Here is a 26,456-nt window from a genome sequence, read left to right on the forward strand (position 1 = left end):
AAAATCTAAATGTGATCAACACTAGGGTTTGAAGCGGTTATAACCGGCAGTTATAGACTATAATCGCTAATCGCAACTGCCTTGGGCGGTTATCGATTTTTAATAACTGCAACCACCTAGGTGTTTAGCGGTTATTTTATAACAGGAAGTTAGCGGTTATTCAATCCAATAATCAACGGTTTTATAACCGCTTTTTTTATATAGACTTTTGAGCCTTTTAAGTGTCTTAAGCCTTTAATTTGCCTATTTTTTGGGTTTATTTTAAGGGATTGGCATATTTTTGGGCTTATTTTAAGAGTTTAAGGCCAAAATGTTCCAAAAAAGATGAAAAAAAAAAATGCAATTTTTTGGGCCAGCCAATATTTTTGAATAAGGCTTGGCCCAAAACATCACATACCACATTATATATTTCATAATTCACATACATAGTCATGTTTAACATCAAAACAACGTCGTTTTGGATGTTATATTATGATAATTATTAATATATAAATATAATATATATTTATATTATTATATATAAATGAAGGTAGTTAGCAGTTATAACCGCTTTGCCATACCCCCTAAAATCGCTAACCGCAACCGTCCTAAGAGGTTAGCGGTTTTTAATAACCGCCTAACAAAGTAGTTAGGGGTTGGTAGGTCGATTATAATCGCCCCATTTGAAGTGTGGAGTCACAAGGGAATTTTATTTCTTATTTTATTTTTTTTAAAAAAAAAAAACTGAAATATTTTGCATTTTGACATCCTTAGCCAGAATTTAATGAAAAATCCAAACAAAGGGGCAAAAATTAAAAAAAATAAAAATAAAAATAAAATTGAAAAATAGAATACTCACATTGCAAATTTAGATCATTCGAGGTCGACATTGAAAACTAGTGGCACTTCGAAGGGTAAGTGAAGTTTTCCTTTGTAATTACTTAAAAGGTTGGAACTCTCTACTTCCGTCTGTGCGGAATGCATGAGATTCACATGTACTCTCTCAACATGGGTCGAACACACGAGAAGGCAGTGAATAAGGATTAATGGGCATGAATATTGCCTTCTTAGTATTGTGTTGATTAACACTCAAACATGTCTTCCTTCTTACCTAATCACTTGAAAAGTGAAAGCCCCTTATTATTATTAAGTCAACCCCTTTAGGTGACCCTTAATTGGACTTAGGGCTTGTTTGGGATTACGTTTGAGTGATCTAAAAATGCTTTTAACACTCAAAAAGTCGTTTGAAGAAAAAAAATACTCGTTTGGTAAAAAAGTGAAAAGTGCTTTTAAGGATCCAAAAAGCCTAAAAATGACTAAAACGTACTTTTGGTAAAAGCTTAAAAATGAAACTTTTTTTTTTTCAAAAGCGTTTTTTGACTTAAAAATTCTATTTCTTAAACTCAATCTCAATCATGTTCTTAAACATAAAAAAGAAAGATGCTCAATAAATCAAGTAATTGTTTGAGATTTAACTAGTAAATACACTCTTTATTAGGAGAAAGAGAGCCACAAAGTGTTGCCAAAAAATGAGGATTTGTGCTACTAACTACAAAACCATTGATTTTTTTTTTTTTTTTTTTACAATTAACAGAACTATCTCTATTTGGGTTCTAGACTTCTAGTGGTTTTAGATGCAAGATAAGAAATGACAAGCATGTTTGTTAAAAATTTTGTTGTTTGTTGTTAGTTTGCTGTTTTCAAATAAAATCTTTAATTAACAATCTAAAATACAAACCGGTTTGGCAACCAACTCTTTTTTTATCTATAAAACTCAAACTCATTTCTTCAAATTAACAAACAATTCCTTTCACTTTTCACCGTAAAAAAAAATTTACAACTCATTTTACTTTTACGTCACATCAACTAATTTATTTCTCATTTCTCCTCTCAAACACATTTGTTAAACACAAAAACAGTTTTTACTTTTTTGTCATATCAAAATACTTTTTCAAACAAAAGACGCCAAATCTCAATAACCATCGTTACATGAAAATGAGGACTTGTATTAATACCCCAACAAAACCATCGATTTTTTTTACTATATATATATATATATATATATATATATATATATATATTTATATATATTTACAAATAACAGAAATATTTTTATTTGGGTTCTAGTAGTTTTAGATGAAAATAAGAAATGATAAGAAATCTCAATCCTACAAAGACTGAAAGATATCATTACATGAAAATAAGCTTTATTATATTATTAATCTACCAATTTGTCATGACACTATGCATGATTAATGGAAAAGTGTAAAGGGGCCAAAGATTTAACTCCCGCCAAGGTATACAAGACAATCTAGATTTTTAAATCATTGTAATATCGTTTGAAAAAACTATAGTTAATAGGTGTTTAGCTTCACCCTAACTTTTTTTCTTTCCAATCATTTACATAATCCGTGGGCAAAGCCTTTCTACCAAAATCTTCTCCTAAATTCATGGTGATGTTCAGTCAAATATGACTACCATCAATCAAATCTTCTATCTAGACCATCTCATCAAAAGATAGGGAGAATCTCAATTATCAACATGCTCAAAAAGGAATTAACAATCCAGCAAAACTAACCATCTTTTGCTTGCCAGTGCACCAAGAAAATGATACCTTGTAGTTTTCAAATGATTTAATATTATCCAAAAGAAAAGAACAAAGAAGACTAATACAATCTTTACACCCCAAGCCACAACCTTCAGGTGGATTGGAACTGGAATATAATCAAACTTAAAAAATTAAGGCTCCGTCATTTCACAAGAGAAATGCTACACGCTCTCACTTCTCCACACTCATAGATGGCTTTTAAAACTACTGTTAAATTTGTGATGAAAAATCAATATTGGTTTAGAAGCCATTTATAGGTGTGAAAAAATGGGTGTAGAGAAGTAAGTTCGTGTAACATTACTCTTACAATAGTAAGAAATGATATTTGACCACAAAGGTGCAGAACTCTGATTGAAAATGGACTTGAAACAAAAGCAACATGAATCTAAATCAACTGATATCACCAAATATAACATTCTGTCCTCTCCCTTAACTTGCATTCATGTCCACAAGAGATTAGAGGATACATTAGAAATAACATATAAACCACACTAGGAAAAGGATGAAGGGTCCAAAAATGAATTTTACAGATACAAGCATCCTCAGCTGAATGTTTCTTCTTTTTTTTTTTTTTTTTTTACTTCATATCCTTTGTCACCACCTCTTCACCATCTTGTTCCACATGGTCATTTCCATTGGTTGGCGTAGTTGTGTCCCCCTCATCAACTTTTTGTTGGGTGGTTTTGAGCATCTTTCAACCCCAAAAGTTAGCTCAAGAAGTGAGACTTTTTCTCACACTTATAAATTGACCATCAGCCCCTTCCACAACCGATGTGGGATAACTCTAACAATCTCCCCCTCACACATCGGGCTCTAGGTCGATGCAGAGACTATCCGTTTCTCCCGTGGACTGTTGGGCCAAAACTTGTTAGTTGAACCTGAACTCTGATTCTAATGTTTGGTGATTTTGGGCCTCTCTCAACCCCAAAAGCTAAGTCAAGAGGTGAGACTTTCCCTCACACCTATAAATTGACTACCAGCTCCTTCCGCAATCAATGTGGGATAACCCCAACACTTTCTTTTTCTTCTTCTTCTTCTTCTTCTTCTCTTTCTTCTCCTTACCTTTCTTATGGAGTCTTCTCTGCTGCTTCCCCGAGACAATTCCTCAGCTTTCCTCTCCTTTTGGGACTGTTTCTTCTTCATTGCCAGCAGCAGTATTTGCCGTTTTCCCAAGAACAGAATCCACCGAAGGATAATTGACAGCCAATGAGCACCTAAAAACAAGGGGCAAAACTATGAAGCATATACAAAAACAGATTTCAAACCTTGGCAGCAGTTATCAATCCACCAGCTCCCTACTTTCGATCCTTAACATAGACTTTTATCTTAGGTTTGCCTTTGGCTGACCCAGCAAAACGACCCAATTCTCTGCCTTCTAGTTCCTTAACCGTGCTTCAAGCTGTCAACAATGGTGCAACATAAGATAATGCTTCAAAGAAAAGATCAGGCAAGTACAAGACAAATTTATACAAATTAAAGGACCGTGGCTCGGTTCTCTTCTGGCAATATCTGCAATATTTTAAGCAATTAAAATAAAAAGAAACTTTAATGACTATCATCTTCATTTTCTTTAATCAGATAACAATATCCATGCTTTTCCTCAGTAAGGAGATTAAGAATTTCAATAGTGAGGTATGTTCATTTAAGTGTGTTCATATTACACTTTCAGGTAACTTGCTGGTAGCATGACATTTGCAGGTGAAGCCACTAGTCAATATCCATATAGGTTTTAGACAAGAACTAATAATAAAAATAACAACGATAATAATAGCATAAAAAGTATTAATAATAATAACAATAGTAATTTGAATGGGGTGGGTGCTGGGATTTCAGATGTCTAGAAGGCTAATGGTACAGAAGGGAAGGGGGAAAACTATAGGGAGCACTTAATTACTTAAAAAAGTAAAATGAGTAATTCTACCTTGGAAAAATCAATCTTTGCAGCATTAACAGTACTGTTATCCATGAGCTTCACCGTCCTCGCATAAAGAATGTTCTCCTGGACAATCCTTAGTAAGCTCTGGAAAATGCCAACCATACCATTCTCGCACCCTCATTGCATATGTATTTAACTCTTTATCAAGATCATCAAGCAAACCAATGGCCTGAATGATCATGGTATCCACCTAGAAAAAAAGAAAAAAAAAGAAGAAGAAGAAGCAATATTTATATATCAGAGTTAAAAGGAACAGCATTCCTGCAAAATTTCATTAATTGCTTCTTCAAGATAATACCAATTCTGACCAGCCATAACAGAAAGTCCAAAAATTTCTCTTTGTAGCATAACTCATGAGAGCTTGTACAAACTGGAATTGAACTGATAGTTATCATACATTCATCAAGCTAATAGTCCCATTTTCACAAGGCTTAATAAATAGATCTTCTGAAAACAAATCTACTCGAGCAACAGGTCCACAGGCACAGACTACTCCCCCCCCCACCCCACACACACACAATCCCCCCAAAAAGGTAATAAATATTGGAAAATGAAAACAAGAATATGGGCTTCAACAACTACAAAATCCAACCAAATTGATCCAGCCCAGTCAAAATACAATCTTGTATACTCACTTTTCAGTTCAAAACCATTTCCAGCTGCTCTACCACCTAAAAAGTGTAAATTCAACAGAGTTCATATTCTTTCTATCAATCATAAATGGGTAGTTAAAGTCACAAAGAAGCATTGCATCTAAAGCTAATATCATGATACACTTCACATTGGTGGGTGTTACATCCACAACATTTGTCCCAAAAACTAACAAATGTACTCCAACAGTAACAACGATCATAAAAAGCAATCTTAATTATCATCTCCAAGCGCAACCAATTACAAATAAAAAGAGACACACCTTGTCAGCACTGAACTTCAGTTTGTAACTTTGTATCTAGATAAGCTATGAGATAAACCCAAGCTCATTGGAGCCAAGTCTTGAACACCAAGGCCGGATATGAGCTCTGTCATCTGATGTCTGACACCTCTCATCAATTCCATCTTTGTAGGCCACCGTCTGTGGTTTTGATAGTTCTTGTTCATTTACTGCAGCATGCTTCTTCCACCTTGGAGCACCAAGACCGGCAGGGACACCCAATGGACCCGACCAAGTTTGGAGCCGTTCTTTTGGATAAGCCAAAGAGGTTGAACTATATGGGACATCTTCAGGAACGATGGCAGAATCAATATGATGTGAAGCACCCAAGGGAAAGCCAAGTTGTCCATCTTGGTCTCACTCTTGCTCTTTGCATTTGCTTGGATAACAAGACGCCTTTTAAGTTTCAGAAGAAAGCCAAGGGTCAAGAAAGATAAACTAGAGCTAAAGCCTAAACTGAGCCAAGAGTGACTTTAAAATTTGGCCAAATTGACATGCGAATTGTATGCATGTAGATCTTTCACACACTCGTGATGTCGCTAAGAGTTAGAACAAGAGAGCCTAAGCTACTTCATCAAATTTTTGGAATTGGCTAACCCATATATCTCAAGCTCAGTAAAGGTGAGCAAATTTGCAACTTCTTGTTTTTTCAGTGACAAGTTCTATTCAAACGTCATGAGCTCCAAATCCAATGATCCATTTTACTTATGCAACACTTTTTTCAACGTCTGAATATCTTAGCAAATGAGCATTTTCCAAGAAAATATCTCTGAATAGACTTTAGAACCAAATCTGGTAGCCCAAGCAATAACAAGGAGACAGGGAACGCTAATTTACAATTCAAGACAAGTATGGGAAACTAAGAAAGAAACTTCAATAGCTCTCATACATTAATGTATTGGATTATCATCCATCTAATTCATATCCATCTTGGTAATTTCCTAGTGTTTCTGCACATGCGTGCATGTCAAATATCTATCTCTGTGTGTGTAATGCCTGTGTGTGTGTGTAAAGTGGGAAAGAGAGAGAGCGAGATACATTTCAAATAGAGTTCATAGTCATTACAATTTCAGAAAAAAATTCAAAAGTGTTCCCAAGTGTTGCACTTATAGCCTATGAAACACGATGATACTTTTTCCTGTCTCATTTAGAGTTATTTATTAACATTGCCAATAATTCAAAATTAACAGATGACAATTGGTTACAAACTACCATATAGACTAAATATGAAACTAAGCTCACATTGCCATTTTTATTTTATTTTATTTTATTTTTTTAATTTTATCAAGGGCACAATATTCAAATCTTAAATTCCCACATTTGTTTCCAAGTAAGTTGAGTCGATAACTTATAAACATCAGCGAGGCAAGAATATTGAGTCAACTTCAGTACCTAAAGGAGAAGAAAAATGGGAGGGGGCACACAAAGAGCACTAATAACATTATCTCTACATAATGGTAAAGCACGTCATCTGGTTTTCTATTCAAAGAGGATACTAAAATTTGAACCCACTTTCATGCAGTAGGTTAGTAAGCCAAACCAGAAAACATATTAACAAAGAAAAAAAGGGATGGTTGATAGAAGCAACGAATCAAACATACATCAAGATTAGATTGAAGCTCAGCATTAGCTTCTGGAGCAGGATATGCCCTAACAGCACGATCGCGGGTATGTGTTTTCTTTACGCCATCAGCCTAGGCTTTACTAGCAGTGCTTAATCTGTACAACCATACAGTTAATATTCTTTCCATTTTATACCTCATATAAACAAGACAGGTCCATGCAAACCACTATATACCAATAATAAGAAAACTAGACGAAGAGTCTCTTATAAACAGATTAAGATTAAATGCACAATAAGAATTGAAAGATATAACAAAAATTGAAAAGGAGACTGACAGCAATAAGATTGCCAACTTGACCTCTAATACTTATTGATTCTAAATCATATGCTTCTTAACCATATCACAATAAACACATCTCCAGCCTATCCAGCAAATGTAGAAAACAATATGCCTCAAACCACAGTGAGGTCTAAGTTTTGCATTAGTGTAGAAATCTGCACTAGAAAGTAAAAACAATGGTAATATACATGTTTACATACCAAGATGAAGAGCATGAGTAAATTAAGACAAAAACTGGAGTTGCCTAGGCCCTTTACCATATTAACCAAAGCAATCAATATAAAAAGCCTAAAATAATAATAGTCCTTACTTAGGATATGATCCCACAGGTTGATATCAATCAGACCTTTAGCAATATGCACAATTTCAAAATATGGTTATAAAGAACCAAATAAGTGTAGTACAAAGCAGGGTTTAGAGCATCCACACCTCCGATCTTCGTCATCCCATCGTTTAGCATCCATTTCCTTGCTCGGGGGATATTTTGGGAGTCCAGAAGGTTCACAAGCATAAGGTTCTGTTGTGAAGAACTGTAAAAGAAAAGTTCTTTGTTTAACTATCCCTTGTATGCGGCTTTTTATAAAACTTCTTTGTTTAACTATCAAAAAGAACTGTAAAAAAAGTTGGAGAAAGAGGAAAATTGGAAGTACACAGACACAATTTCAGAAAGATATCAGACAAGCGACAAATTCAGAGAAAATAAATAAATTAAGCATGTAACATCACACGTAATCAGTTTTTTTGGATTTCAATAGTATCAACATTCCTTGAAACGAGCTTTGGTGATGCCTATCACTTTACACAGTGACTTTATTTTCATTTGAAGTTTTAAGGCAAATAAGACAGAGCTGTTTGGTTTCCATGGGTGTAAGAAACATCCGAGTTTTCTATTGCAAACAAAACTGCCACTCCCAGATCCATTTGGCATATCTTTTAAGATCAGGAATACACCAAAAGAGAGCTAAGGTGAAAATGATATAGAAGAAGATACTTTCGTCCAAAAACTACATCCAAGATTTGAAGAACAGTTATCAGCAGGCTATCTTATTCGACAGCAGATCCTTTTTTAGAGTGATAATATCAACTTCAAGGTAAATGTCAGAAATACATGTAGAGGTTTTGACCTAATAACCCAATTAAATCTATTTCACTACTGATTATTTGGTTGAGGAATAGTTGAGTTGAGTTTACAAATGAAAAGACAGCCAACAAAATCTACATAAGAACTTCAACAGAAAAATCAATTACAAACCAGATTACTGGACTACCAGATCAACAGATAGGTGTTCTATAGTCTCTGTTACAATAGAAAGACACAAGAAGAAGAGCAACAAGCAGGAGTCCATTCCAGTTCAGCAAAAATGGTATTTGGCTTTAGAGGAGACCAGATTTTTCAACAGCAGGTCTTGTCTCAACTGTTTCGGGTCATAAGGAGTGCGTCTTCTTAGAAGATAGATACGAGGAAAAGTTTAAGAACCTGACCTTTAATGAGTTCGAAATTATCATGATTTTTAAATAACAGTCTCCACTGTGTATGAACAAAGTTGTGTTGGACCAGAAACCAATTAGCATTGATCGGCAATAATGACGTTTAGGGATCAAACTATCACATTAAACCTGCAATTGACTGTAATGACTCTAGGTGAATTACTCATCAACTCCGGTTAGTAGATGACTTGATTAAAGGATTTCTCCGCTTAGTTTCACCAACGGCTTAGGAAAAGAAGCACCTAGATAGATAAAGAATTTAAGAGTACTCAAATTGTCAAGTCTAGAGAAGCCATGAATATCAAAGGATGCCAAAAACAGAATACATTAATGCATTTTAATTGAAAAATATTGGTCATGAATATCTCAAGACTCACCACTTCTTAATGCAGCTGTGGCTGTCTGACTTTCTGCTGGATCAATTGCTAGAAGCGTATCAAAACCACAAACAATGGCCTACAAAGATAAAACACAACTTGCTAATGGGTATAATTTTTTTTGATAAGTATCCCATCACAATAATACCCCTACTCAGGTTACAAGCTCACGTTACTAAGCTCGGTAACTAATGGGTATAATTTTCGAGCACGAGAAGCAGTATTTGAGGGAAGTATGTTAAAGAGAGTTTCCTTCTTCCAAGTTATGCTTCTTGTTTAGGAGAGAACAAAAGATAGACACAGAGAGATTAATACCTAGCTGTCTCTGGACTGGAAAACTCCTTCCATAAGTCCTGCAACACAAATCATATATATAAGCAAAAAAGAAAAAGTAGTGAACTTTGCCCAACACGAGTACTTTTTTTCTTGAGGTAAACCTTTCATTATTCGAAAAGCAAACATAAATCTTAATAAAATTCCATCTTGGACAAAATTTTCCTTCAGTTTTCCCACAACCAAGCAGAGTGTAGATAAGTACCTCAACTTTGTTAAGCCTCCCTTCATCCAAAACCTTGAAGAGGGTGAACCCCGCTAGCATTTTGAACAACATAATCATTTTTCAACTTTCTGAAGAAAAAAAAAAAAAAAAACAATCCACAAAAAATCCCAATACACAATTTTTTTTTCTCGGGTTCAAACTTGTGTCTTGAACTCGACAGATTAAAAGCTAAACAATCGAGTGGAACTCGAGCCATTTTAATTTTTTTACTAAATTTTCTTACCAAATCTGATTTTTAACCCCAAAAAAAATCAGATGGTTTGAAACACAGAAACAAAGTTCATTTGATAACAAAAAGCAGATTATTTTAAAACAACACATCGTTGATCAAGTATACATATAGAAATAAATAAATAAATGGGTCGATACTAGTAAAGCACAAGCAATATAAAATTCACATTTACACCGATTATGAAAGAACTGCCATTTATTCTAATTACGATGAAGCATTAATGGCCTCTCAAAAACCACCATAATTTGCATATGAAAATACAAGAGAAACAGAGTCGCTTGTAGTATCTATACTCCTTTCATATCCTAAGCTTCCCGAACTCTCAACCTGCTCTTGACAAATCTTCCAGTTCTAATTCTTTCTTTCCTTGTTTTCTGACCCTCCATCGCCAGTGGGGCTTGGCATCTTTCTCACTGGCGGAGCAGAGCAGACTGGCACAACCGATCTGATTCGAACAGCTGGTGCCATGAAGGCAGGAGGCACTCCTCCAAGGTCCAATCTATCAGGTGGTCTGGTTGAACATGAAGGAACCCCAGTTCGCATTCTTGGCGGAGCAGCCCCAGGTGATGACATATTTTGTGGTCTAAATCCCATCGATGAATTGGGGCCGATGGTTCTAATCCTCACAGGAGCAGCTGCAGATGAAGGTGGTCCAAAAATACTGTGGAAACTTGCTCTTGGTGGATATTGGGGTCTGAGATTAGGCCGAGAAGAGTACATACATGGGTTTTGTAATTGAGACTCAATCGGCTTAAATCCAGAATCCGTGCTCCTATGAGAAGCATATTCAAATTGTCCTGTTTGGTTCCCTTCCAGCTGAAGATTTCTAATTTTGCTTTCTATCCCACTAAAGCTCTGTTTGTCGTCCTCCCGAACTGTTTCTGGGATTTGTGGTTCAGTACCACCATTGTTGCCAACACTAGATGGAGAGTACCTGGATGATTCTTCTGGTTTCTCTTCCTGTATCTCTTGAATAGTCACTGTGGACCGGCCCCTGATTGAACCAGGAACCAAATGATTTGAGAAGCAGAATGATGTGCCCGAGGTAGCAATTGTGATTTTGGGTCCCATTGGGATTGACTCTACTTCCCTTCCTGGAAAATATAGACAGTGGTCTGGCTGGAGCATAGATTGCACAAATGGATAAATCTGAGGAGCTGATGGAGTAACTGCTGGAACTGTAAGTGCCAACAGGTGGTTTTGCTGCTGTAATAATTGTTCTTGCTGCCAGATTTGGTACATGGCCATCTCCGGGGAAAAACTAGAGTATGCCCAGTTCTGGCATTGCACAGGGTATAAGCTTGGGGTTGGCTGGGTTGATCCCCATAAGACGGGTGTGGATCTTCGCTGACCATGTCGGTGATAATTTTCCGCAGACTGACTTGACTCTGATGGTCGTAAACTTGCAAGAACACGAGCAATGGTTACTTGCTCCTGTTCTTCATTGGCTTTAGACTCCAGTGATGGAGTGGGGGAAGATGAGTGACTCTGAGACACTACACATGGCATGTTAAATAATTAGATATTCAAGCAAACCCAAATTATCGTGTAAGGAGTGCCAGAGGCATTCTTACAGCACAGCTAAACAGTGATTGTATGATTCTAACAAAAATTGAGCACTAGGAAGCTTAAAATAGAGAGAGACATTCTCACATTTTTTTAAGGCAGACCAAGCAGCCATGGCAGCATTTTTCTGAGCTTGTTTCTTGGTCCTAGATGGTTCACCTGTAAAGCTCATTCCTGCAAGCTCAACCGTACATGAGAAAACAGGTACATGGCCTGGTCCAGATCGAACAGTGCTATAAACAGGAAGTTTTAGCCCAGCTCTGTGAGCAGTCTCCTGAAGCAAATTCTTATAAACTCCCGTTTCATCCTGCAAGAGCACACGAAAAAAATAATCACATGACCTTCAATTTCAAGATGGCAGATTGCATGTAAGTTAAAGACAGTTACAGTAAATATATCTACGATTACATGTCATGAAAGGGCAAATGACAAGCAGGCTATATGGTATTAGAGTTCAGCATAAGAAAGAGGACCGAATTTATCAAATAGCTTGAATCGGTTCTCTTTTATTTCTTTTCCTGCTATATTATCAACTCAAGTTTGCGTGAACCTTCCATTCACCAATAATTGCATTACTCTCCGAGAGACAAAAATCTTCAAAAGTCTAGAGAAAAGGATAAGAACGAATAAAAAAGGGATGAAGTATTTCAGACAATTCATGTTTCACTTTGATTAATTTTGATTGTCTTGTCTTCATGCTTTTTTTTGGCAACTACATGTGTATGAATGAAAACTATCTGACATTATCATTTGGCCTTGCGATTTTATAGGTCAAATGCGCTGTAAACAAAATTGCAAAAAATGTCACGTTTGAAAAAAATTGTGGTTTGAAAATGTGGAAAAAAATTCACATTTTCAGGTGGCAGGCAAGGAGGCGCGTTAAAAATGCAAGATTTTAAAGGTTAAACTACGATTTTATCAACACTTAATTGCGCTTTGAAAAATTGTATTTTCCTTACTGGTGTTTTGAAATCGTTATTTTTTCAAACCGCTAAACCAAATGAACACTATCATATATATTATGAATTGCTTATATTTAATAATACTTGTTTAAAATTGGCTAGCCAATGGCAATTAGGATTTACAAATTTATAATATTACAATTCACCACTACTTATCTCTTCTAATTTATAGGCCAAGGACATTCCTCTCAATTGCTAGAATCCACACATAACTTACAAGTGCTTTCTAGGCACTTGACCTAATGTTCCGTTAAATACAGAGCATTCCACATGCTTCCCAATATCTCTTCCCTCAGGGTTGAAAACCCACAATTTGCGCTTCTATTCCAGCATTCCACACTACTTCAGTTACCATGGTTGTTTTATACTTCAATCCTATTTCTTATTTCCTCTTACTCTCATCATGCAACTCAAACACTATATGATATTATTTTTCTTACTTTTCAAAAACAAAATCAACGGTTTTGTTCTAAGAAAAAAGAGGCAATAATTCTCTCACCCAAGAGTTCAAATCTATGCTCTCTATGCACCTAAAAACTAATAAATTAAATAAATAAAACTACTGTGAATATAGAGAAGGAGGAGAAATATATGTTTGAAATTGCTTAAATGCTCACCAGAACTCTTGCAGCCAACGCTCTAGAAGGGCCCCTTCTTGCAAGTGTGTTCAGAGCTACCTCAGCAGCAGCATGTTCTGCCTGTCTTAGAGTAGAGCAGAAGGTAGGGCTTTCAAAAGTTTCTCCATTAAAATTGACAGTAGCTTTGAATCGAGGGGCATGATCTGGTCCTTCCCGGATGCATGAATATGATGGTAGGTTGAAGCAGCTTCTCTGAGCTAACTCTTGTAATTGGTTCTTATACATGTCTGCATGCATATGAAATTTTATACATTGGTTGAAAGGGCATTCCAATTTCCATAATATTTCCAAAGTAAGAGATTTGTTAAAGATAACTCTCAGGTGTATCATACAAGAAGTGTTCCAACTAAAATTAGGGAACTTTTACAGAAAGAAGTTTAAGACCTTTCTTAAAAAACTACCAAAGCAATAGCTTGCAAATTCTTGGAGTCCATAAAAAGCTCTATCAAACCATGATGTCAAAGCAACAAATACTAACAATAAACAAAAGTTTCCAGTTCCATTAATCTATTATCCCTTGAACAACCAAATAGAAAAGGAAAGTGAAAAAGGAAATTATGCGGAAAACATGTGTGGAGCTCACTGAAAGAAGCCCCCTTTTTTTTCAAATTCCTGGAAAGTGCTCATTCCCAAAAGACCGTCAAGCCTTTTTGCTCTCATTTTCATATTACATCTAAGATTAAAACAGAAAAGCAGTTCTGTTTTTAAAACTGTTTCCCATTTTCAACTGTCAACATTTTTTTTGGTGGAATCCCAAAAAAATTTCAAATGTGAGCTTTTAGAATACAAAATTCGTCAGACAGGCCTAAGATTCTTGCACTCAAATTAATAATCTCTTTAGCCTTCATATACTTTCTCAGTAAAGAAGCCAAGTCATCATCACAAACGTACAAACCATCAACCAAAACACAAATATTAATAAGCAAACATGATTATCAGCTCTGTCCAGTACCTATTCTCTCTTGACCCTAATTCCACAGTCGTCAACTCCTTCAAAGAACTCAATCAACAAGATTGAAGCCTTGCTGTTGCCAAGAAAACTAAGGAAAAGCACAAAAATCAATAAATTAGTTTACAAAAAAGCTTGAAAAGCACAAACGTTAGATAAGAAAAAATCAAAGTAGTGTATTCCACAGTATCTCAATAATTAAACTGCTAAATTTCCAACTTATCCTTTTTCCATTTTTTTTTTCCGTAATAAAGCAGAACTACTTAATAAACAAGCATATCTACAATATCCAATACCCACTACGATCAGGCCTAATTAATAAAAGAAAAAGAACTAAATAACCCAAACCCAGTGAAAAAAAAAAAAAGAAAGACAATTGAGAAATGATCCGAGCACGAGCTAAACAGAGGGTGAATACCTTCATGGTCAAATTCACCACACATAAGTCCAATTTTATTTCTCTTTCCCACATTTTCTCAGCAACCAAGCAGAGCTTGAACAGCTCATACCAACCCCAACCCACCAATATAATCCAAAACCCATTTCGATCATACCCCAATAATCAACAAATACACAATAAACGACCCAAAATCATTGGAAAGAATTGTAAAATAGTAGGAAATCAAAAATCAAAGTAGCTCGGCAACTACACAGAGCACTTCAAAAACTCCAAGAAAACGAACGCGAAATGATCTGGGTATGAGCTAGAAAGAAAGCCACTGACCTTGGCTGTCTAATTTGACCTCGGAAACCGTCCCGACTCTTGGTTGAAAAAAAATTTCCCGAGAAAGTGAGGGAAAAAGTTTGCGGGAAAGTAAGAGACAGTAGTGTAAACAAGAAATATTTCACGCCATTCTATAACTCTCTCTATCGTGCTGACGGAAGTGAAATTTACGAGGAATGGAGGTGTGTAGGGTAGTGTATGCTTTGTGTGTACTAGTGGAAGCTCCGTCATTTTCGTACGTTGTTGTGGTTATTCTGTCGAGTGTGGAGTGTGGATTCTAGTAACCATTAGAGATGAGAAATTATGCACATTTACGTTGTAAAAACAAGCAGAAGAATTTACTCGACGGCTAGAGCGTCCAGAAACCCTAGAAAAATCCTGAGGGCGGTAATTTCTGTTTCTTTCGATTGAGCGTCGGTACTTTTGGAGCCTTCTAGTCGCATGGGAAAGAAAGGTAGAAATAAGAAAGATTCTCAAATGCACATTTCTTGATATACTACTCAAAATTATTATTTAATCAAAATTTAATGATAATTTTTTAGTATTAAGTAGTAAATAAAAAAAAAAAAAAAAAGAGTGTAAATAACACTTAAGTTCATTTTTTGTCCTCTTGATTTTTTTTTTTAAATTTTTTTAGACGAGTGAAACAAGAAATTACAATAGTAATTTAAAGCAAAATAAGAAAATGGGAAAATTACAGTTTACTCCCTCAAAGTTGTCAGCGATTTACAATTCTGCCTCCAAAGTTTCAATTTTTGCAATCCACCCCCTTAAAGTTTCAATTTTTTGCAATTCAGGCACTCCGTCAGTCAAACCCGCTTTGACTGACGGAACAGTGACCACTTGCGACGCACGTGGTCACTTTATGCAATTTAGTGCCCAAAATACCCCCAGCTACATTCCAACCCTGACTCATTCACTAACCCGGCTTACCCATGCCTTAACCCAGCTCACCCACCCACGCCCCAACCCTGCTGACCCAACCCCCAACCCAACCCAGACTTACAACAAATAAACAAACGTAAAAAATCTCAGGCATTCCGTCATGCACGAGGTGAATACCTTGCTGACTCACGAGCGAAAGGGACGCGACAGAGGGAACCACCTCCTTGACAGCCACTCGACAATCTACCCGACACCCACTCGAGATCAACCCAAAGTTCCATCTTTTGCGCATTTGTGTACGACGAGGTGAGTTTTTGCCATATTTGATTTGTAAATTTGCACCGAACTATGTAGTAGCTTTCTAGGGTTTTTCGTAAATTGAGGTTTTCTTGAGGGGGTTTTTAATTTGGTAATCCCTAACTCTATAATGTTGATTTATTGTTAACAAATTTTTGTTTTCTATTGTATATTGATTTATTGCGAAGAGAGAGTAAACTTGGTTGTTTGTGTTTGAACAAAAGTGGTCCCCAAAGTGTATAATGTTGTCGTGTGAACAAAAGTGGTCCCCAAAGTGCATAATCTTGTCCTGTGAACAAAAGTGGTCCCCAAAGTGTATAATGTTGTCCTGTGAACAAAAGTGGTCCCAAAAATGTATAATGTTGTTGGATATAGAATTTTAACCGACTTACCATGAAAGAAGGGTTTTCGGTAAATTGAGGTTTTTGTAAGATGATAAATGAGTTATTAATTTCGTAATAATTTTTTAGTTTTGTTCATCTTTTTCGCAATAAACCATTAGAATTTGGCATGGGGTTTGGTGGTTATGGATGAAGGTTGTCTCTTTCCTTTATTTTTATTAATCAAGTGAGATATTTGGATTTGAAAGTAAAAGGAATAATAACATGTTTGAAAAAAAATTAAAAAATGGTTTGGTTTGATTACAATGACCCTATGCAAATAATCCCTCATCAATTTCTCTTTCTTCGCACTTCACTCTTAGGGCTTTTTATTTCTCTTATTTTCTGTACAAGTGGTATTAACATACGTCTGGCTTAAAAAATTATAGAGGCCTTCTTAGTTCTTAAATTTGTTTCTTATGTTCGTCCTAATTTCAAGTATGGTATGGTATATATTTAACTTATGCTCTAGAATATGAATAATTAATATTATACCTTTATCTTACTATGCCGACATGGCAGGGCCTAGTAGTCATTATATATGTATATGTATGTCTATAGAAATACTACTTGGAAATTATGTAGTTTGAGGTAATTAAGAGTTTTCAGACCCTCTATTAGAAGAACCATTTAAAAGGAAATAATAACATGTTTGAAAAAAACTTAAAAAATGGTTTGGTTTGTTCAGGTTTAGTTGGAGCTTAGTGTGTTGGTTGATCAAATTGGGGGACGATTAGCATCAACTTAGCATAAATCGGTTTCTAGTGACTGTTTTATTTCTGTTGCTTATAGTCTATTGAATAAGACATTTTGTTAATGTTGCCTACATGTATCATGCTGACCACTTGAATTCTCTATGTACTTCTTCTTCTTTTTTCTTTTTTCTTTTTTGTTCCCAGCCAAATTTTAAAGACAAACTTCACTTAAGCTATAGGTCGATATCTCAATAATCTTTTCCTTCTAATTTGACCTTCTTCTTTATTTTAAAAAAAAAATATTAAAATTGGGTAATGTTGTCATATATTTAATCCCACACATGCATGTTTGCAAGTGAGATAATTGTTTGCAATGGAGATAGTTGGGTAATTTTGTTCATCTGTTCATCTGTTTCCCAGTAAAAGAATTCTCCTTCCTTCCTATATTGTTTGATCCTGTTTAGAATTATCTCTCTTTCTTATATTATTTAATGCACTATCACTATTATTATTATTTTTTTTAAAAAAAAAAATGGCCGGATGCACATCTTTTCTTACGTTTAGATCTAGTCTTCATGTTCATATTTCTACCTAATCGAATCATGCCATGCAAGATGCATCAATTTGCATCCTTTGCAGCATTCGGTATAAACTACACAAATAGATACAAAAATTGCAGATATTAAAATCTCAATCATTATTTTAAAATTAAATGATAGACATTTTGGATTGAACAATATTTAGTATTTCATTAATAAATAGTGATAAATAATAAGGTAAAATCTATACCATTTAGGTCTTTTGAGCTAGAGGTTTCAATAAGTCCGATTTAGAGGTATTGGTTAAAATCATTTACTCTAACAGTCTTTCCTCCTTTTTTTTTCTTCTTTTTTTTTTCTCCTTTTCTTTCTAATGTAATTGACTAGATTGACTATTCTATTATGCATGTCTATATTTTTACAGATTTGGCTTTAATTAGTAATCAGCTACATAATCAAATTAGATTCCATGCAATGTTGAAAATCATTTACTCTAACAGTCAATGTAGTATTATAACTCATATTATTGATGTGACACTCCAACTTACGTTATGTGCACACAAGACACCACGCTACACATTCCTCTCAAATATTAAGAAACCTAAACCCTAAATCCTAACCCTAACAAATATTTGAATTATCACCTGGTTGTCTTGCTTCCAAAATATTTGTATGTATTTTTAGGGTTTGAGCTTAGATTTGCATAACTTCATTCTTAAGCAATAATTATATTTGTAAACTTATTTAAAGCTGCTTCTCATACATTTTATTCATTATTTTTGTAGGATGTCTTTGAATCTAGTGTTCGAGGTTAGGTATGGCGGTAGATTCAACAGAAGTTGTGGTTGCAATTACGTGGGGGGAGAAGTTGCTGTTCATGGTGAAGGGTATGATCCTAACAACTTGTCTTTTTTTGAGCTTGAAGATATTTGTAAAGACTACGGGTACAAGCCAGGGGATCTAATATACTTCAGAGAACCTGATAAGACGTTAATGGGGGGTTTGCATTTAATCAGCTCTGATGCCGACGTATTGTTCATGGTTGGCTGCCATAAAGGGCAATATATTGTGCATTTGTATGCCGTGTGTTTTGGGGAGGGTCAGGGTGATGTTCAGGATTACGAAGGAGAAAATGACGATGAAGAGGAGGGAAGGGTTGATTACAATGACCCTTGGTGGAAAGGCAAACTCAGTGATGATGAAGATTTATTTAATGTAGATCTTGACGAAGGCGATACTGGAACTGGAGCAACCAGAGCAGGAACTAGTGAAGCTGGAACCGTTGGTGATGGTGATGGTGGTTATGACAATGAGGGTGAGGAGGAAGAAACAGGTGATGAAGAAGATGGGAACCATGGTGAGGCCCGCAGAACTGATGCTTCTATTAGGTCCGAAAGTGGGCGTAAGAAAAATAAAAAATTTGAAGAAGTAGATGATGATGACACAAACTCTGAATTGGCTAGAAGTGACATATTGGAGTCACCACCCCATAGTGATGAGGAAGCTGAAGGGACATCTACAAAAACACCCGAATTTCAGCGAATGGACCTAGTTAACCCAGTGCTGCATCTCTACATAACTTTCCCAGACATACAAACATTTAGAGAAGCTGTTAAAGAGTACAATCTTTTGAGGGGCAAGAAAATTAGGTTCAAAAAGAATGAAAGAAGAAAGTCTATTGTTGTGTGTAGGGATGACAAGTGTCGGTACCGAGTATATGCAAGGCAGGTTTCTGATGAACAAACATTTCAGATAAGATCTATGCAGCCTAAACATGTGTGTGGTAGGCAATACAAGAACTCCATTGTGAACTCAACTTGGATATCGAACAAGTTGATTGAGAAGTTCCGAATTCAGCCGAATATGCCCTTGAATGTCATACAACATGAAGTGAAGGAAAAGTGGAAAGTGGATGTGAGTCCAAGTATGATGTACAGGGCTAGGGCTAAGGCATGTCAAAAAATATACGGGAAGCTTGAAGATCAATATGGTCACCTGTGGGATTATTGCGAGACATTGAGACAAACGAATAGGGGAAGTTGTATGATGATAAAGGTTGACAGGCCAAACCCAAATGTGCTTCCAAAGTTTGGAAGATTGTATTTTTCTCTTGCTGCAATGAAGAAGGGGTTTCTGGATGGTTGTAGGCCTGTCATAGGGGTGGATGGATGCTTCCTAAAAGGGCCATTCAAGGGACAATTGTTGGCTGCAGTTGGAAGGGATGGGAATAATAACATGTACCTAATCGCATTTGCTGTTGTCGAAGCTGAGACCAAGGACTCTTGGACATGATTTTTGGAAACCCTAGTGTCCGATCTTGGAGTTCATGAAAGGGGCTGCAGACCTACATTTATTTCGGATAGACAAAAGGTAAGTTATGTTACATTTAATTTTTGCTCATAATTTTCAAATCACACTTAAACAAATTTGTTAAATAATTTTATTATTTTGGTCATTTTTTCATGCATTATGAATTTGTTGTGCAGGGTCTCATGCCAGCTTTACAGTCTGTGCTTCCAACGACGTATCATCGAATTTGTGTTAGGCATCTGGATGCCAACTTCAGAGACTTGGAGGGCCATAAAGGATTGACATTGAAAGAGCAGTTATGGGCTGTAGCAACCGCATACACTGAACATGAGTTTACAACTCATATGGAAGAATTGAAGAAACTTAGTAAGGATGCATACGATTACTTGAACAAGCTTGACCCCAGTGGGTGGTCTCGGGCTTGGTTTAATGAAGCTCCAAGGTGTGAGTTGCTAGTAAACAATATCTACGAGTGTTTCAACTCATACATCCTCAAGGCTCGTGACAAGCCTATTTTGACAATGTTGGAAATGATAAGAAAAAAGTTGTTGAGGAGATATCGGGCTAAGAGGGAAGGGATTGCGAAGTTGACAGGGAGGTTGTGCCCTAGGATTGTGCAAAAATTGGAGGTAATTGGGTTGGATGCAATGGACTGCATTGCAACCTATGTTGGTGATGGAATGTTTGAGGTTTCTGCTCCGAGCAACAAACAGTATGTGGTAGACCTACGTAGAAGACGATGTGGTTGCAGGCAATGGGAAATCACTGGAATCCCTTGTCCCCATGCATTTGCTGTTGTACTCTATGATTGTGGGAATTCGGAGGACTATGTTGATGCATGCTACACAATCGAGACGTACAAGAAGGCATATGCACCAATAATTTACCCAATGCCTAGTGAGGAACAATGGATAAAGACCAGACATGATCATTTGGAACCACCTACAATTAGAGTGGCCCCCGGGAGACCAAAGAGGTTAAGAAAGAGGGCTCCTAATGAGAGTAGGGACCCCAAAAATCCTAATCGAATTAGGAAATTTGGAGCAAGGATGAGATGTGCGAAGTGTACTGGTTTGGGTCACAATAAGAGGAGCTGTCCACTTAATCAATCTTCAGGAAGTCAGCTTAATACCCCCCTACAGCAAGTGTAAGTGTTATTCAACCCTATTAAATCGTCCTTAATAGATAACCTGGTTTTAACTGGCTTGTTTTAGACTTTGTATGACATGCTAATATTTGTTTCCAATTTTTTATGCAGTCACAAAGTGTTGGGTCCAATACTCGATCAACTGGTAAAAGCAAGGCACGTGTTGTGGGCAAGGTAGACATTTTTAGGCGCTTGTACTGCCATTTTTTTACGGTTTATAGGCAAATGTAGTCACTTGACAATTGTTACATTTGATGTTAGCAGAAAGCTAAGGCGGTGAAAAGTAGTGGCAGTGGTGGTCCCAGCCAGTCATCAAATGCAGTAAAAGTACTTAGAAATTATGTTGTTTTAGTAGTAAGTTTTCTCATACCCAACGCATAATGGGTATATTTTTATTAGTTCATAATTTGTTCTTACTTTCTATGGTATTGTTTAGAATAAAGAGGACTTGAACAAGAACAATACAGCATCTGGGTCAACCGCTGGTCCACAAGCATCCACCATACTCAAGGTACTTAACTATATGATAGCCGTCTTTACTTTTACATTTATTCATATAAACCCTAATATGACATATAACATCTTTGCTACCATCTAGTACCTATTTATTTTGTATTATATATATATATATTCATTTGTTGTTTTTGCAGAAGGGTAAGGGGAAAGGTCAACCTACACATGCTCCACGTGGATTTGTAATCCCTAGACTTGTTGATGAAAGAGAGCACACACATCCCCCTGGATTTGGAGCTGAAAGAGGCGCAACACCTCCACCTGTTGAAGACCAAAATGACGATCTCGCCCCCTTTGAACCTGAGGTAGGAATTACCTTACCTACAGCATGGGGCAGGGTGGAAGGTACATAAGATGCCCTTGAAATTCCTGTAATGGTCACAAAAGGTCATACATCAAGGACTCGTACATCTGATAGGATTAGAGGTATTTTTCGTAGTACACTGACCCGGGCTCCTGTACATATTGACCTTACTGAACAGGTCCCCGCTGGAACCCAACCTTCATGTACAGGGCTTAGAACTAGAGGTGGTGGAACTGGACGGAAAACTATGGGTGGTGGACCTAAAATGGCTAAAATGGGGAGGGGATTTGCAATTCGAGGTGGTGGAGGCAGAGGTGGTGTAGGCATTGATGTTGCAGGCAAAGGTGGGGCAGGCAGAGGTGGGGTAGGCATAAGTGTTGCAGGCAGAAGTGGTGCAGGCAGAGGTGGTATAGCTGCACCTACTACTGCTGCACCTCCTCATGTTGATGGTACTGTAGCAAAGTCTGATAATATCGCAAAGTTGAAAGGAAAACGCATTGCAACAACAGTAGAAAAGGGTATTGAAATTATGGAAGCCAAGAGGAAACGGCTCAATCCACAATGGAAGCCGTAAAGTCATAGACAATTAGCCTTATGTGTTTTTTGTGGTTTTGATATGTTTCATTTTTTGGTAATGTGTATGGATAACAATATATGTGATTTTCATTTGTAATGTGTATGGATAACAATATATGCGGTTGGTTGTTGGATATATGTATGGATAACAGCATATGTGGTAAGAAGTTGGTAATGTGTTGCAGATAAGTTTCGACTTGGTTGGAAGTAGGTTGGAAATGTGGACATTTTTTGTATGGAAATTGTGAATGTGTTGGTTGGTTACTTGCTGCAGATTTTTTTTTTTGTTTAACATGTGGAGGTACATACTTTTTACTTGGCTGGAAGTAGGATACAAATATTGAGATATTTGCGTGGAAATTATTCATGTATTGCAGGCTTACTTACTTGTTGGAGATTGATTTTGGTTTAAGATGTGAACGTACATAGTTTTGACTTGGTTGGAAGTAGATGAAAGAAGAAATGTGGACATTTGTTTTATGGAAATTGTGAATGTGTTGTATGCATGTAATTACTTGTTGTAGATTTATTTTTGTTTAAGATGTGGAAGTACATAGTTCTGACTTGGTTGGAAGTAGGTTGGAAATGTGGACATTTTTTGTATGGAAATTGTGAATGTGTTGGTTGGTTACTTGCTGCAGATTTTTTTTTGTTTAATATGTGGAGGTACATACTTTTTACTTGGCTGGAAGTAGGATACAAATATTGAGATATTTGCATGGAAATTATTTTATCATATCATGAATTTCTTAGAATATTAGTAGTCTAAATTTACCTGGAACATACATGTTTTTATTGAGTTAATCCTGTGGAATATGCAGTGAACAAATTCTTGTCTCTTTTCATAGTTCTTATTTTTCTCTTTTGTTGCAATATCCGGATTTGAAGCCTCCAACATCTCCTAGACCATCACAGCCCTAGAGTTGTAATTGCATATCCTAGAGTATTTCTAAAACAGGCAGCTGTTTGGGAAGGGATTTTCTGATGAAATTTGCAAATTATGTTGGCCTAATATGAAAATTTTCAGCCTAGATGACATCTTGGACTGAATACAAACCTATGCTGTTATGACTTATAAAATAGAAGCCTGCCACGACCACTTTGTTTGTGTTTCTTGTGCTATTTTATGTAATCATTGGGTCTCTTTTTGTATGGGATTTTAGTATTACCTCTATTTGGATTAGTCTAATAATATTTCTCTCAGAATTTGAGTAAGCAATAGAAGATGCTATGTATGTCCCATGTGTACCTGGGTTTGTGAAACAAAGATGGGGGAGAGGAGGTAGAAACACTTGATTCTGTGCTCCTGAATATGCAATCTTGACTTGAAAGTGGAAATTAACATGAATTTCTCATTCTAAGAAAAAATTACAATGAGTGTTAACAAACATGAATTTCTTAGAATGAATTTCTCATTCTAAGAAAAAATTTAATGCAGTTTGGCTGTGTTGGGCAAAATTTAATGTCAAAGGAAGAGGGCTAGCATTGGTATAATGGTATGTAAATGGGGATAAGCTTGTGAAATTTATGATGAGGGATTAAATATTAATAAAGTAGGACCTCTGACACGTCATGAGTTTGGTCCCATGCTATGGTCCACTAATACACCCTTATTATATGAAAATAAAGTGGCAATAATTAAGAAACTTGGGAGAGAAGGAATTGGAGCATTCACATTGGGTAGCTAAAAAAATACCAAAAATATTTTCTTAATCTGTCAGTCATTTTGCCTAAAGATTTGACTAGCTGATTCTCTTTCTTCTTTGAGAATAATTAAAATAAATAAAGAAATAATATTTTAAATGAAATAGCGAATGTGAACCGGTAAAACGTTTATTTGGATGTATGTATTTTGTATGCATGTAATTACTTGTTGTAGATTTATTTTTGTCATTTTAGCTTTAGATTTGCGTATTTGAAATGATTATTTGTAGGGTTATGTACAAGGTTGGGGTTGGGGTTGGTTGATGATCTATCTCACGCTAAGTCATAACAATCTTGGCTTTGCATTTGGTGGTTTTAAATGATTGTATTATTGAATTTTCATAATATATGCCTACAAGATCTGTGTGCGTGCTTGTGTGATTATGTTGGCCCATGGACCAAAATATCTTAAAAGACTACAAAATTACTGCTTGGTAACCAAATTGTGCACTGATAAACTAAGATAAATTATCGAAGGGTTTTTTGGTTGCTGTTTTTGTACCTATGCCACAAATCTAAGATGTGGTGAAGTTGATTTGTATCTCATGTCTTTCATAATGGGTATAGATTTTCATAATTCTCAACTCGGTTGTGAAATTAAAGGTTTTCCTTTTCAATAATTTGCAAGTCGGTAGTGAAATTGTCAAGCACGTGCGTTATAATTCTCTAGTAAATCTTCATTATAACACCCATTTAAATTATAAAGGCCGAGGAGAATTTTTTTAATAAAGTGCACCACTTGTAATGATAAATGTTATTTTTAAAAGGTAAAAAATAAAACTCAAAATACCCAAGTGACATGCCATACACGCAATTCGTGTATACGTAAAACAGGAAATTACAGTCATAGCAACTAATAAATTCATTAAAAAGTACATTACATTTCAAATAAGCTTCTACAATTACACGGCTCTAAAACGTACGGCATTGCGCTCCCACAATTACTTATGTTACAAAATACCACATTGTGCTCCCAAAATAACACAAACATAAAAAAACACAATGTCATCTCAAAGTTACATAGACCTCAGTTCAACTTCAAACGGCCAAGCTTGCATTCATACGAACCACTTGAAGTGTATCCAAACAACAAAACGAAAATGACACTTAAACAAATTACCCAGAAACACACAAGAATTGTTTGGTAATTCTTCTTAACTGCATGGAGTTTGATCTCCCCAATCTCTACTTCCTTATGATACCGGGCAATTTCTTTATCCATTTCTACCTTCAAACACATATTTTCTCTCTCCATTTCTACCTTCACCTTACTGACTTCAACTTGAACCATGTCTTCACACCGCTTAGCTTCTGACAACAATTTTTGGTGCTTTCGCCAGAACCAAGTTCCAACCCTTTTACATTTCGCACACAGCTCAGGATCAACTCATTCAAAGTAACCACAATCTCGGTTGATCTATAAAATAGTAAACAAATATTAATCACCAATCTAAACACATACAATATTACACATACCCATTTTTTTATAGTTATATTTAAAATAGGTAAATGGTTAAAGCTTTTTTCACAATCAATTTTTTTTTTTTTTTCTGCTACACTATTGAATATGATAGTGTAGTTGAAAAACCATTACACATAAAATTCGATACCTAAACCCTAAACCATTACACAAGCATCACGCCTAACCCTAGATGCTCTTATATATTGACAATAGAAGCCATGCGCAAGAAGTATGGCATGTTCAAACCCTAAACCCTAAACAAATTATAACAAATAACTAAACCCTAAAATAACCCAACAAAGAACCCACAACCATCACTACTCAACTTAAACACACATAACCAACAACGAAAATTAAAACCCTAAACAAGAAATTATCAATACTTACCCTAAACCCTAAAGAACACCCTACAAAAATTACAACCATAAACAATAAATGGATAAAGAGTTTGAAGAACTTGCCCAAATTTTGGTTTTCAACCAATACACAAGCATCACACCTAAACAAATTATAACAAATAACTAAACCCTAAAATAACCCAACAAAGAACCCACAACCATCACTACTCAACTTAAACACACATAACCAACAACGAAAATTAAAACCATAAACAAGAAACTCAAACAAGAAATTATCAATACTTACCCTAAACCCTAAAGAACACCATACAAAAATTACAACCATAAACAAGAAATGGATAAAGAGTTTGAAGAACTTGCCCAAATTTTGGTTTTCAACCATTACACAAGCATCACACCTAAACAAATTATAACAAATAACTAAATCCTAAA

General features: G+C 35.9%; 2 protein-coding genes across 5 annotated transcripts; one reads left to right on the plus strand and one right to left on the minus strand.

Annotated features, from left to right (window-relative positions):
• Positions 1 to 10,191: 10,191 nt before the first annotated feature.
• LOC132172240 (double-stranded RNA-binding protein 2-like) lies at positions 10,192 to 15,287 on the minus strand. 4 transcript variants are annotated; one of them, XM_059583707.1, is made up of 5 exons: positions 15,169 to 15,287; positions 14,133 to 14,220; positions 13,160 to 13,407; positions 11,668 to 11,887; positions 10,192 to 11,510 (listed from the first exon to the last, which is right to left on the minus strand). In XM_059583707.1, the coding sequence occupies exons 3-5, from the start codon at positions 13,403 to 13,405 to the stop codon at positions 10,366 to 10,368; spliced, it is 1,611 nt and encodes a 536-aa protein (XP_059439690.1). In that variant the 5' UTR covers positions 13,406 to 13,407; positions 14,133 to 14,220; positions 15,169 to 15,287; the 3' UTR covers positions 10,192 to 10,365. The 4 variants fall into 4 exon arrangements, with proteins under 4 accessions (XP_059439690.1, XP_059439689.1, XP_059439692.1 ...); XM_059583706.1 differs by having other exon boundaries at positions 14,854 to 15,287; XM_059583709.1 differs by having other exon boundaries at positions 15,196 to 15,270.
• Positions 15,288 to 18,435: 3,148 nt separating this feature from the next.
• LOC132168970 (uncharacterized) lies at positions 18,436 to 19,941 on the plus strand. Its single transcript, XM_059580066.1, has one exon. The coding sequence runs from the start codon at positions 18,436 to 18,438 to the stop codon at positions 19,939 to 19,941; it is 1,506 nt and encodes a 501-aa protein (XP_059436049.1).
• Positions 19,942 to 26,456: the final 6,515 nt, after the last annotated feature.

Source organism: Corylus avellana, chromosome ca2 (assembly GCF_901000735.1).
Source record: "Corylus avellana chromosome ca2, CavTom2PMs-1.0".
Lineage (NCBI taxonomy): Eukaryota > Viridiplantae > Streptophyta > Magnoliopsida > Fagales > Betulaceae > Corylus > Corylus avellana.

Bases quoted from the DNA above. Each gene is read 5' to 3' on its own strand.
- LOC132172240 (XM_059583707.1), bottom strand. From the start codon at position 13,405: ATGTATAAGAACCAATTACAAGAGTTAGCTCAGAGAAGCTGCTTCAAC. The intron at 11,888-13,159 runs GTGAGCATTTAA...GTGCTCTTGCAG, and splicing joins CGTTGGCTGCAAGAGTTCTG to GATGAAACGGGAGTTTATAA. The intron at 11,511-11,667 runs GTGAGAATGTCT...TGCCATGTGTAG, and splicing joins TTGGTCTGCCTTAAAAAAAT to TGTCTCAGAGTCACTCATCT.
- LOC132168970 (XM_059580066.1), top strand. From the start codon at position 18,436: ATGTCTTTGAATCTAGTGTTCGAGGTTAGGTATGGCGGTAGATTCAAC.